The 14,501-nt window shown below is 49.3% G+C and overlaps 1 protein-coding gene across 1 annotated transcript in view; it reads right to left on the minus strand.

Annotated features, from left to right (window-relative positions):
• The window catches only part of LOC144127799 (uncharacterized), a 482,923-nt gene that overhangs the window by 39,086 nt on the left and 429,336 nt on the right, over positions 1–14,501 (minus strand). Inside the window, exon 29 of the mRNA XM_077660716.1 lies at positions 7,890–7,997. Within this exon, the coding sequence (XP_077516842.1) occupies positions 7,890–7,997 (108 nt within the window). The remainder of the gene's footprint in view (positions 1–7,889; positions 7,998–14,501) is intronic.

Genomic DNA, 14,501 nt, shown 5'->3' on the forward strand with positions numbered 1-14,501 from the left:
CCGAGCGAAGCTCATTTGGAACATGACAACCATCTTGATCTAATAAAGATATATTATGTGAACCGCTACGACCTGGAGTTAAAATAGTCCAAAACTTTTTTGGGTTGTTTCGAAGGATATCGAGTAGGTCATTGTTGTAAAAGTTTTGTTTAGTGCTCTTAAGCAACTTGGTATAATTTCTCAGACAGCTAAAGTATTTCTCCCATTTAGACGCTAAGTTGGAGCTCTTAGCTTCTCTAAACAATCGTTTTTTCTTATTGCACAGACTTCTTAAAGAGTTGGTAAACCATGGTTTTACGGCATCACCACGAATGCAAACGAGGGGTACATAAGATTCAGTTAAAGAGGTGATTTTTTCTTTATACATGGACCAGTTGTCATCAATAGACCTGAAAGAAGCAGTCTGTTCGAAGTGGAGAAGAAATTTGGCTAGTTCCTCATTGATTTTAGAAAAATTGGCTTTTTTGTAGTCACGTATGTGTTTCACTGAGCGTTGTCGTGAAGTAATGCGAACTGAAAAGTTGAACAACACTATGCTATGATCGCTAAGACCGGCGATGGATGACAAAGACTGGATTAAATCAGGATTAGATGCAAGAGCAAGATCTAGGATGTTGGTGCCCCGAGTTGGTATTTTGACTGCTTGAGAGAGGTCAAACGAAAGAATAAGGTCCAAAAATTCTCTGGAATGGCGGGAAGATGCGGTTAGATTATCCCAGTCGATGTCTGGGAAATTAAAATCGCCGCTAACTATGAGGTTGGCATTGGGAAACTGTTTATTTATGTCGAGCAGAATGATACTTAAGTCGTCGATGAAGGAATGATCGGAGTCAGGTGCTCGGTAACATGCAATTATTATATTAGTGCAATGAGCAAGAGAAACGTTCACGCAAATGATTTCGCTTTTACTATTGACTGCGATAGCAGAAGAGACCAGAATACTTTTAACAAGAACCATCACGCCGCCTCCCCTACGCCCTGGTCTGTCACGACGGAAACAAGTGAAGGATTGCTTATCTTGGAAAAGTTCGTCACTCAGTATATCAGGTGTGAGCCACGTTTCAGTAAAGATGGCAATATCTGTGCTGTTGTCTTGCAATATAGCTTCAACAGCTTCTTTCTTTGGAAAATAACTTCGGATATTTGTTAGTAAAACGGAAACTGATTTATCGGTTGGGGCAGGGGCTGCACGCGTGCGATTCTGGAAACATTGGTGCATAAAGGACCTGTGTGCCTGCGGTGAGCGCTATAAATTTAATTCAACCACAGAATCTTTAACAGCATCGTACACAAACTGTTTGTTGTTCATGATGAGCTTATCAAAACGGATTTTAAATGAGCCACCTCGTTGCTGACCATACGAAAAAAGTTTCTTCCTTGCCAAGGGAACGCGTGCAGAGTAGTCCTCACGGACAGAAAAGGAAGAATTTTTAAGCTTGGAACTGGCAAAAAGGATACGCCCTTTGTCTTTAAATCTCATAAAATTTACAATGATAGGGCGGTTTTTTCCTTGTTGGAAACGGCCAAGTCTGTGAACACGCTCAATATCATGGCTATCAATTGTGACATCGAGCTCGTCCGCGCAGAATGAAATAATCCGCGATTCAGACTCGGACCATGATTCATCTTGTTGATCTGTGATTCCAAAAAACAGCAAATTGGACCGTCGGAGACGGTTTTCAGCGTCATCACATTTATCTGAAAGTAGCTTAATGTCGGATGAAAGTTTAGCCATATCAGGATCGGCTGATAAACTCGGGCTACTTAACTGATTAGAGCTCGTGATTTGTTCCAGGGCGTCAACTCGCACCGAAAGGCTGGATATTGAATCCTCGACCTTCGACTGAGCAGCCCGAATCAACGCTAGTTCACTAAGCATAGTTTTTTGAGAGCATTCAATGCGGGATATAGCCAAGGCAATTGACTCGAGGGACGGGTTAGGGGCGTTATTCCCTGGGGGTCCTGGGTTCAATTCCACATCCCCGGCTAGCACAAGCATTAGGCAAACGACATAGGCGTTGATACACTGGTAACATGAAGTGCACAAGAACTTTCGCAAACTGCAGTCAGCGTCGATGGGGCACGACACCGCAACCAAAAACGCGTTATCAGAGCGAATGCAAATTGAATTTGGTAAGTAACCAACCTGCATGAAAAAGGGCATTCGTGTGACCTGCATCGTTGCGGTGGCGTGCCCCGAGTGATCGTAGTGTGATGGCGGTATTTGTACTCCAATCGATGCGGTGGCGCTGAGCGCAGTTCCTGGTTGCCAGATGCGGAAACGGTTCGCCAGATGGGGAAAAGTTGAAACAAGCGGGTACTGCACGGCGTCGCTTTCGTTGTCCATGAAGTCAGCTTGCTGCCAAACGTCGGAATCCATGTCCAGGTTGTAACAGCTGCCTTGACAGCCCGGCAGCGTGGTAATCCATGTGAGTAAGGCCTGCATGAAAAAGGGCATTCGTGTGACCTGCATCGTTGCGGTGGCGTGCCCCGAGTGATCGCAGTGTGATGGCGGTATTTGTACTCCAATCGATGCGGTGGCGCTGAGCGCAGTTCCTGGTTGCCAGATGCAGAAACGGTTCCCCAGATGGGGAAAAGTTGAAACAAGCGGGTACTGCACGGCGTCGCTTTCGTTGTCCATGAAGTCAGCTTGCTGCCAAACGTCGGAATCCATGTCCAGGTTGTAACAGCTGCCTTGACAGCCCGGCAGCGTGGTAATCCATGTGAGTAAGGCCTGCATGAAAAAGGGCATTCGTGTGACCTGCATCGTTGCGGTGGCGTGTCTTTGTGGCCTGCGAAAATCTTCAACGGCGGCCACCTACTGAATCTGAGATGCCTCGCCGCTTTGCTTCGTCTAGCTCCCGATGCGCGGTCCAACTCTAGCGAGCTCATACGGAAGTTTCCGTCAATTAGCCTCTGCATGTCAACCTTCAGCTCCCTCAATCGTGCCCGCTTTCTTCCATAATCGAGCCTTCTTGCGTGATGTTTCCCACTGCCTCTGCAACCCCCAGCTGACTGCGTTCAACTCTAAACTGAGTCCTGCGCTAACTGTGTTCAAACCCATGAAACGTGCAAAAGGTTAGAGCGGAGGAACTCACTGTTTTCATGCTGAATAGCGCAGTCTCTCGCTGGGCGCTGCTGGTCCCGCATGTAGCTGGCCGCTTGCTATATCACCTGCCGTCCTCGACTGTCGTCGCTGTACAGGAGTCCGTTTGCTCCTTTTTGATGAGTGCTAATCGTCAACTTCCGTCTTATCTCCTGCCAACACGGTGCTTGTAGAGACAATCTGTCGCTGTCGATGAACTGCCGCTCGCCGTCCGAATTCTTTCGCAGGCTGCCGATGCTTGGCTTAATGCCGGAACGTCGCCCCTTCTCTTGTCGTCCGACAGCAACGGAATCGCTGTCGACAGCGCCGGTAGGTTTACGATGCTCCAGGGGTGTGCCATTTGAGATGGGTTGTCGACATGAAGGCTCCCTAAACCCCACGCGACCCGTCAGTGACGGTGTTAATGACTTGCAACGGCCGGAAGTGAAGCGAATATGAACTCAAGACAGCATGACAGTTAAGACGGGAGTGGCTAACAGGTAAATCTTCCCTCCTTGCCATAGCCGAAGATGCAGAGCATCTAAACCTAGCCAAGAACGACGAATTGGGCTCCAGGCCTCGGTTTTTAACCCTCGGGAGTCCGCCTCACATTCAGGAACCATCCAATAGCAGCAAGCCTCAACAAGATTGGTTCCTTCCTGCCCCTTTCAACTTTAACCGTATTAGTAACGCTTCCCGAAAACATAAAATCCTAAAAAATCATCAAATTAGTTACAAAATGCGATGCACAGAGCGAATGGCTTTCCGAATCGCGCGTCCTGACCTACAATGTTGATAGTGCACGCAAACCATTTCTCAAGGAAAAAAAACCACCAAATTAAACGAACTCCGGAATCTCTGCACGGGTCAATCCGGCGCCTCCGTAGAACGCATTCGTTTATGACCTTTCAGAGTTCCCATGCTTAGGGCATTACCGCAAGCCGTAAAGGTCATTGTCTTCCAATCTCCCCTCGAGGCGGGGGGGTCTGCTGCCGGCGGTTTCGTGACGGGATGGTGACCGATCGAGGGAAGCCCTTCGGTTTGCATGCACAAAGGCAAAATGGCAATGGCCCAGTCCTTCTGACAAACCGTTGATAGCCGGCCACACGGTGGTGCCTGTATCCCGAACGGCTGTCCGACAATTCGGCAATTTGGGACTGTCAGCCACCCTTCCTACCCAGGTCAATACTGCATCGGGGCTCAGTATATCCCGCACCATCCAAAGCGCCTCATGCTGTCTCATCGACTACTACAGGCCCTTACCCCAAATCCTCACTCCAGACAGAGATCACAACACCACAGCCGACCAGAACGCAGGGAGGGGGGGAGGGGTGAGAGGTGGCATGTTACACTGTGATGAACCAGTTTCTTAAAATGGCCCCGGGTCCACACTGGGCATGAGAATATTGATGCACAGACAACAAAATGATTTTGAAGTGATTTAATTAAAGCATCTGGCTCGATGCCGCTTACGGGACAGAAGCTGGGCTCGTCGTCGCCGGGGCTGAGTCAGCGTGGTGTGGCACGGGCTCGATGAATGGCTGGTCTGCAGCGGCCGGGAGGGGAGTTCCTCGTGGCTGTGCTGCCCTCGTTCTCGGCTGGTCGTTGGATGAGCTGCCCGGCGTGGAGGCGCGTTGGCGAAGGTCGAACGTTAGCGACGGCTAGACCCCGGGCTCAGGTCAATGCGCAGCCCCAGTCCTCTGCCTCGCTCCGTCTCCGGCCCTCTCGTCCACTCGCCCCGATCGCTCTCCCCCTTCCTACCGTCGGCTTCCCCTTTTAAAGCCTTTGCTTCTTTCTTCAGCCGTGGCCGCGCCTTTGTCCACTCCCCCGTGGCTCTCGAGGGGTGCATAATGACGGGGACACTCAAGCGTCGTTCGACAGGGCCGTCGACGGTTACCATATATGGTCATGTTTCTCCGCCACAACCAAATATGGTCATGTCTCTCCGCTGCGACCTGACGCCAGGACGGCGCGGCCAACCGTCTCCAGGAAAAATCACTGACCGGCTCGCCGTGGCCCCGGTGCATGTGCACGAATCGTCACAACACGTCATGTGGCCTGATGACTTCACAACTGTCTCGAGCAATGAGCCAATTTTGTGACAGACCACGACGCCGGGCCGGCTTGAGTAATCTTACGACAGACCACTGAATCTGTTCCGTGGTGAGGCTTCTGTTTGCTGCGATGCGAGTGGTGAGAGGGAGAGAAGGAAGGGATGGCAAGTGACGCGTCCCGTGACCTGATGACTTCATAACTGCCTGGGCCAGTCAGCGAATTATATGACAGACCAGGAGGCCGGGTTCTATTTTTCCTTGTTTATAGGCTGGTTTGATTGGTTTATCGGGTTTAAAGTCCAGGCTATGAAGGCGACCGGGTAGTGTCGACCCCGTGGGTTTCTTCAACATGTAATCACATCGCACAGTACATGGGTTTCTAGCGCTTCGGCTCAATGAAAATGCGAGCGCCGCGGCCAGGATCGAACCCGCGTCTTTCAGGTTAGCAGACGAGCACTGTAAGCACTGAGCCCCTACAACGGCCGCGATGAAGCTTCTCGTAATGACAACAGACACGGTGTCGCGAATGCGGGTGCGCACTGGTATCACATCCGTCGCTGGCCTCACACGCACTGCACGCACCGCCTTCCTCCACGTAATCTGCGCACCTCTCGTTTTTACAGCCGCCGCGTCCTCATAAGAAGAGCAACGCGATCTAATGAACGGTGCGCAAACGCTAAAGTTAGGTCCTGAAAGGAACGCGAAACACGAGCGCTGACTCCCAATTGAGAGGGGAGAGCGACAAAGGGAATAACTGCACAGTGGGCGAGAGCAACAAAAAACACTTGAGGACACACTTACTGCCTTAAGAGCAGACATTCTCTACATTCATAAGGAGTGCCACTCCTGGCAGCGGTTAAGCGATGCATCGTTGCCCCGGCAGGTGGCTGTTTCAAAAAACAGCCACTGGTGGACAGTGTCAGACCCAGATTGCTATTCCCCACCAATCACTGATCCATATGCCACCTGCCGCGGTGGCCATGTTGCTCACAATACGGTGAGTAGGTTGTCATCTGCCACGATGGGCAGGTTTTGATGGCGGTCACGTGGCCAACGTGGTAGGTTGAGCCCCTGCTTTTTCGCTCACAACACCAGATTTTCTAGAGAACGAGCGTGCCCATAGGATCCTTAAGAGTGGATTGTGATAGAAAAACCTTTCACATTATTCGCAGCTTCAACTTGTGTGTGTCTGTTTGTATCGGTTTTTCTGCAATTTGCGGTCAATCTGCCGCCATATTCGGACTGCTTGCTGCAGTAGAATACATCCGCTTTGCTGTGAATTGCCGACTTTTTTCTGACTTTTTATTTCTATTCTCTATCTAGGTAGCTCAAAACCAAATGGTCAGCTTGCGATGACGTCACAAGGTCATGTGATAATTCTCGCTGGCCATTAACTTATTTGCCCCGGGACACGTTGCGATGACGTGAAAAGGTCAATTGACCTCGCGCTACCAAAGGTGTATTTCACCTCAGACAAAATCGGGGATTTGTTGTTTAAAAATAACCAACGCGCGAGGCGAAGTTTCACACAAGTGCAAGTCTCTTCAATGGCCTGCCACGAGAAAGGCAACGCACACTTGGGAAACATCAATGGGTGGGAACAATGGAGCGAGGTCGAAAACGAACGCAGAGCCGGGTTGGAATTCCATCCGCCAAAGTAGGGCGGAAAGAAGTACTTAGAAATAACGGGGGAAAGGACAAAGAAAGACGAGAACAGAACAGCAACAACCAGGCAAGGAAAAATCAACGCTCGGAAGAAAAAAAAACGTTTTCGATAATCATCGCTGTTAGCAGTGAGGGCGATCGAAGGTTTCAATTTTGAAGTCTCTTTTTTTTTCTATTTTCGACCGCTCTTATTCACGCAATGTGCAAAAGCATCGTGCTTATGTGCTTGGTGGAGAAGTTCAATCAAACAAAATGAAAAGTTGAAGGAATTGCTGCATCAAGTCCCTCTGCACTCTTGGCGAGAGAAAACTACGGTACTCTTCATAATCAGCCTGACTACGCCGACTTCAGCGCACAGACATCTCCAAATAGCTCTGTCCTGCGCAAACTGCGGCCACCCTTTCCACGCAAACTTCTTGATCTTATCAGCCAACCTAACTTTCTGCCGCCCCCTGCTACGCTTGCCTTCTATTGGAGGCCACTCCGTTACACTTAATCACCGGTTAACCTGCCTTCGCATTACATGCCCTGCCCAAGCCAATTTCTTTGGCTTGGACTAGAGTGTAATTAACCCGTGTTTGTTCCCTTATCGTCTATGCCCTCTTCGTGACTCGTTACGCTAGTGATGCTCTCGAGTGGATAAGATGTGGCGTGCATTTCAATAAAATTCAGTTGGTATTTCAGCGCTTGTCTTGTCGTCCATGCTCCTACATCTCCCACGTTCCTTTTGCGCTGCCACTTTCCACATGCCAGCAGTTAGACCGAAACTCACGGCATCCGTAAAAAAAAAGATGGAAAATCCCTATGCTTTCCTTGGTTTTGGGCGATTCCACAACATACAATCGTCACGAGGTATTCGAGAGGGTAATGAGACAAAACGATTGCGCATGAAATTATAATCAGTGGCAAGACATGAGAGACCGAGCAAATAGGAAAAGACCCAGCTTCTGCTTATGGGCAATAAGGAAATGGCAAAACACCCGCTAACGTTTCAAGGGTTGTCTGATCAGGAAGCTGGGTGACGGTTTCTTGTGAAATCATTTGGGGCGTTACGCTGTGGTTAAGGAAGCAAGTTCAGCCGGTACCTGTATGGCGACAGCCTTCGCCTGGCTGCTGTCATCCTGGCACAGTCTGGTGGCGACGGCTGGAAGACGCCGGGCCAACGCCTCGCTGACGCAGTCGCTCTGCAGCACCTGTTCCCGGGACAAACGTGTTTTTTTTTTGCATTGAAGGACATGAATGTGCCAGAAGAGTAAAATGTGGCCTGTCTGCAATGTGTGCTGACCGCTAATCATGAGCAAGAGCTGTGTCTTTATTTGGCATCCCTTCACCCTCATTCCAGTTGTTGCACCGGTTATAGCACAGGCCCGCCGAACAGAAGAGGAAAACAAAACTAACGGGGCGGCACTCCGTCATCAAATCAGGGAGGCCAGTGCTGTTGCAGTCCCTTCCCTCAGGTGGTGTCTCATGGCACACTTGATGAGCACAAATATATTCCACAAATGGGTTCTGAAGCACTTGTGGAGCTAAGATCGCCACTGTTGGGATTCAGGATGCAGTAGTAGAACTTTCTGACGGGCTAGTTAGTACATCTCTATTAAACAGCGTGCGCTAACAGGACGTACACAGGAAACTTGGAGAGAGAGGAAAGAAGCGCAACTTCCAACTTTAATCACAGGAAAGGATGCCACACGCTCTTTTACATCTGCTGGGGTGAGGGTGTGCGAAGTGAATGACAGAGGATAACAACTTCAAACATCGGCAAACAAAAAACAAAAACATGTGGCGTAACAAAGCTCACCATGCAGATCGAAAAGCTGAATGTAACAACAGGTGACTAAAGAGTGATAACGGTTGATATGAAGTGCAAAAACATGAGCAGATAACGGTTGATATGAAGTGCAAAAACATGAGCAGAGAAAACGCAAGGAACAACATGAGGCATATGTAAAAGAACAAACTTAAAAAGGCACATAAAGCGGCGTGTAAAAGGCGCATAAAAAACAGTAAAAACGGAACAACATAGGGGAATGCAGAGTAAGAGAATTCTGCTAAAAAAAAAACCTAACAAAAGCACCTAGACGAAACCATATAAAAAGGGTAGTTCCTTTCTAGAAAGAATAGAAGGCGTGCTAACGCACTTGTCTTTTCTTTGGTCAATGTAAAAGGCCTCAATGACTTCTCTTTCAATCTTGTCCGGTGCCTTGGCTAGGAACCTTGTTTCGTGGAACTTGGGACGGCAATCTTTACATTGGCTGCAGTGTTTAGGAAGATTACCTCCCGTCTTGCTATTCAAGGTCACATTGTGCTTTCGGGCGCGCTCATTAAAACATTTTCCTGTTTGTCCCACGTAAGCTCTGCCGCACGTCAAAGGGATCTCGTACACCACATTGGCAGTACACTCTGTGAACTTATTTTGATGTTCGATGAGACAGGGCTTCTTAACTCGCTTACTGAAAACCATGGGGCAAAGTTTTGCCAGCTTGCAGGGAGCTGAAAAACCAGCTGCACCCCGTGTCTGGAAGCAACTTTTTTTCAAATTGTGCGAAAAACCATGTAGGTAGGGTATGACCTGCAAAGGTTTCTTTTGAAACTCTCGTTTGTCACCTGGATTCTTCAGTTTTTGAAGAAGGCCTTCAGACACGCTGGTAACCAAGTGCGCTGGATAGCCTGCTGACAGAATTCTTCCAATCTGGCACTGGAAACTTTTACCTATCTTATGCGGGCAAGATTTGTCTAGGGCTGATTTTGCCACGCTTAACTAGCTTGGAATGGGAACTATCATAAGCCAAAAGTGACTTTTTTTGATCGTGGTTGATACATCCAACATACGTGCTTGTAGACGAAGGAAAGTTGCAGATCAAGAAACTGAAGACAATTGCTGTGTGCTCTTTCATGCGTAAATTTTAGACCTGTCGACATAAAAATAAAATCATTCAAAATTTTCGTGATAACAGACTCCGGGTCACACCCTGCCGGTACATCAAAAAGCACTAGATAGTCATCCACGTATCTAAAGATACGAGAGACTGCCTTGTTACACAAGCTGCCCTCAAACTGCCCAGGCGGCCACGGCTCAAAAGGATTGCCGAGTTCATGAAAGCGTCCGACTACGCGGTATTGGAAGCTGACAAAGAAGGCGGCTTTGTTGTCCTAACAAATGAAGTCTTCAAGAAGAAAGCTACCAAAGCTATCAACAAAAGTTTTCGACCTGTTGATTTTCACTCGGCTAAACAGAAGCGTGCCGCACTAAAACTCATTGCTCGGATGAACCTAGTGTCTCTGGCGACGGCTGTCAAGGCGGCAGACACAGGATGCCTAGAGATTTTCTTTACAGGAAAAACGCACAAACCTGCGTGCCCCCTCCGAGCCATTGTGTCTGAAAGAAATACGTGGCAGAGAGCAGTGAGCGACTAACTGCGACGCCATTTGGACAGAATTACAAGCAGAGACCCGTTTCGTGTTCGAAGCTCAAGAGAAGTGGTGCAGTTCCTCGAAGAAGGCAAGTTCACAGCCAACAGTGGATTTTCCATAGACATAGATCTTTTTTTACTATGTTCCTCATGAAGGGTTGTTTACTGCTGTTCGTGAGCATTTGGAAAGCTATGGCGAATTAAAATTTCAGAATGAAGTGGGCATTACAATAGGCAATTTTATAGACCTGTTACATTTCTATTTAAATTCTACTGCTGTGTCATTCGATGAAGAATTTTTCGTCCAAAAGCAAGGCATACGTATAGGGTCTTCAGTAGCGCCCGTCTTGTGCGAAATGTTTCTAGCCTCATTCGACCGGAAACTTGAGGGCAGCTTGTGTAACAAGGCAGTCTCTCGTATCTTTAGATACGTGGATGACTATCTAGTGCTTATTGATGTACCGGCAGGGTGTGACCCAGAGTCTGTTATCACGAAAATTTTGAATGATTTTATTTCTATGTCGACAGGTCTAAAATTTACGCATGAAAGAGCACACAGCAATTGTCTTCAGTTTCTTGATCTGCAACTTTCCTTCGCCTACAAGCACGTATGTTGGATGTATCAACCACGATCAAAAAATGTCACTTTTGGCTTATGATAGTTCTCATTCCAAGCTAGTTAAGCGTGGCAAAATCAGCCCTAGACAAATCTTGCCCGCATAAGATAGGTGAAAGTTTCCAGTGCCAGATTGGAAGAATTCTGTCAGCAGGCTATCCAGCGCACTTGGTTACCAGCGTGTCTGAAGGCCTTCTTCAAAAACTGAAGAATCCAGGTGACAAACGAGAGTTACTGCGCACACCATTACCCACCGCGGTAGCTCAGTGGTTAGGGCGCTCGGCTACTGATTCGGAGTTCCCGGGTTCGAACCCAACCGCAGCGGCTGCGTTTTTATGGAGGAAAAACGCTAAGGCGCCCTTGTGCTGTGCGATGTCAATGCACATTAAAGATCCCCAGGTGGTAGAAATTATTCCAGAGCCCTCCACTACGGCACCTCTTTCTTCCTTTCTTCTTTCACTGCTTCCTTTATCCCTTCCCTAACAGCGCGGACCAGGTGTCGAACGATATATGAGACAGATACTGCGCCAATTCCTTTCCCCAAGAACCAACTATTATTATTATTATGTGTGTCCTGAAGAAGGAGGATGTGGGGCGCGGAAAGTGTGCGGAGGAGGAGTTGGAGGGGTCCGCGCTTGCCCCGGAAGCGGCGGCAGTTTCATTACAGAATTAATAAGGAATTAGGAGGTCGCGCCGCCATACTGTAGCTTGGGTGGGTTGAGGGCCGGTGGGCTGGGTAGGGAGTTCTGTGTGGTAGGTGGGTGGGATTGATGGGGCGGATTAGGGAGGTGCAGCGAGGGAAAGGCTTGCTCTAATGTTTGGAGGCGGGTGTCGTACTGTGCAAGGCTCATCTCGAGGGCCTGCACCATGCGTGTAAATGCCGCTTCAGTTTGTTGCTCGAAGCGTTGAGACAGGTGGTCAATAGGTGACTGAATTTTTCCTCTAGATGCGCGTACATTTCGGGCGAGTTTAGTGTCCATGCGGGCCTTTAGGGATTTAAGGTCGCACTGGGTGGCGGGTGGGTGCTACGCGTAGTAGTAATAGTCGGAACCGCGCGTCGGAAATGTTCCTTCTTACGGCACGGTTTGGGTGCCGACCAAGATACGTGCGACAGGAATCATTTCCTTTCCTTAAAAAATATTTTCATTTCATTTTACCTGATTTACGGCGACACCCGTCAAGATATGCGCGACAGACGTCATTTCCTTTCCCCAAACACACAAAAATAGCGCGGTAGCAGTAGTTGTAAATTACCACGGAGAACACATCACAAGCCTCACCGCCGAAGTATCTAACATAACGGAGGCAGAGGAGATTGCTGTCACCCTGGCAGCGAATGAAGGATATAGGACAGGGAGATCCCTTAACATCTTAACGGATTCACAAGAGGCGTGCCGGAACTATACTAGAGGCAGAATTAGCAGCACGGCACTCAAGATCCTCAGTAGAGCTCTGCTCCCTGAGGGACGACCAGTACACAACATAATCTGGATACCGAGTCACGCAGGGATCAGGGGCAACGAAGGGGCAGACAACCTAGCTCGAGGAATGGCCAGCCGAGCAGGAACGTCATTAACCCCGGAGGGGCCCCAGATTAATTGCGGGGACAGCTATTCGGAATTATTAAACCTATATAAGGGGCTAAGATTCCAATACCCCCCACCACATAAAGCATTATCCAAGGAGGAAGCCACAGGATGGCGAAGACTGCAAACAGGCTCGTTCCCAAACTTATACATATTAAACAAGATGTTCGCCACACAGTATAGCGCCAACTGTCCGTGGTGCGGAGCAAAACCAACACTATATCATGTCACATGGGACTGCAGAAGAAATCAAGCATTCCACAAACACAAAATACCAAGTCCGGAGCAATGGGTGAGCCGGCTCACCAGCTGCGAGCTAGGGGTCCAAAGTGCCCTCATAGCACACGCAAGCGAGGTGGCCCGACTCAGTGGAGCCCTGGACTAGGGGCCCACCCACGGCCAAGGAGGACCCAAGCTTCAAGACGAAGACTTCATCCCCTACCGCTACTACTTCCTAAAGGAACCGATAAAGTTTTTGATTCATTCATTCTTAAATTATCCAACGAGCAAGGCGTTGCGCAGAACGGACGATGGCGTTCCGTGCAACCCTTGGCAACGGTGCAACACGCTGTCGCGTCGCGCTCTTAAAGACGAAGTTATTACTATTTGTTTTTTGCTTTTATATTGTTAATTTATTTCTTTCCCACTACGACTGCCTTATGATGAGTATGATATGCGATTTCTATGCTGTTAGGTACTTTTCTACTGGGACTAACATTCTATTTTTAGCCTGGCGTTTTTTTGCTGGCAACGCCGCCGACAAGAAAATTTTCTTGGACGGTATAGAGGTATACAGCTTCGTTTTAAAAGAGGAAGGAGCAATCCTACAACGCAACCAGTGCAACTTGGTCCTGTTCCAACTACAATGCCTACAAGAAGCAGTTCGTGGGGACGACACTGAGGCACCACATCGACGGCAACCACTGGCAAGTCCGCAGCAGAAAAGTGTGGCTACACACAGAAAAGGGACTACGCCCATGAAAACAAGGCCAGCTGGATCGTCTAACCACCACTGTTGCAAATGGGTTGCAAGCCCCAAGGGTAGCGTTGGCCTGGCGGCCTGGGGCACAGCTGGAAACATCCGAAGGTCCTGGCAAAGGATGAGTCGACTGCCAACAGAACAACTTGTTTATTCTGGAATCGCAAAAGAGCAGCCGGACAGGGCGACCACGTTACTCGAAGGAAGAAATCGAAGTCTGGCGTCCGGGGCAGCCGCCTTTATACCCTCGGAGTCGAGGGCAAGAAGGAACGGCTCGGGATGAGGCGCCCGATACGGCGACGCTCGGACATGTTGAGACGTGACGTGCGCGCCCGCCGGGCCGGCGCCGGTCAGACCTCCTCGCCTCCCAGTTGGGGAGCTCCTCTCCCCGGCTGCCGCGCTTTGACAAGTGTGGGCACCAACATGCACACACACACATGCACACACGAAGACACGTGGCATTGAAACCTGCCTGGACGCGCTTGGCGGGAGGCGTTGCGGCAGCGATGAACGGGTCAAAATGACCGCCACTTTGAACGAAGCCCCGGCGTCCGTTGCATCCGCGCCGGCTATACCGCGCGTCGTAGGCGAAACGTAACAGACCGCCCCGCCGGGAGAAGGAGATCCCGATGGTCAGGGGACTGCATCCGCTGTCCAGAGGGATGTCGCTCGATGATGCTCGTAATCGAAATCGGTCGTCCCTCGGCGTTGCTTGAGCGCAGCGCACAGAGAAGGCCTCGTTCTCAGGTTCAGGTTCACACAGGACACTGCAAAGTGACTTCGGGAGAGTTGCCACTTTTGTTCTCGTTCCCAGCAAGCGTTAGAACTACGCCGAAACGCAACCGCTCAGTCAGCAAGCACGCGACAACCCTCACTAAGCTCTGCCAGGCTCTTTCCCCTTTTATACTACTGCCTAGTTCCTTACAGTAGTCAAGCAGCACTCAGAACGCGTCTACAAATTGGAAAATTGCACTAGAAAGCACATCATCACTTTGAAACACTAACAAAAGCAATATGTTAAAAATCCTGCCTCAGGAAGAAAACATCAGTAACAAACAACTTTGAGGCGGATTCCTACGTTAGGGGCCTCGACTTAAGCCATC

The sequence above is a fragment of the Amblyomma americanum genome, chromosome 4, assembly GCF_052857255.1.
Source record: "Amblyomma americanum isolate KBUSLIRL-KWMA chromosome 4, ASM5285725v1, whole genome shotgun sequence".
Lineage (NCBI taxonomy): Eukaryota > Metazoa > Arthropoda > Arachnida > Ixodida > Ixodidae > Amblyomma > Amblyomma americanum.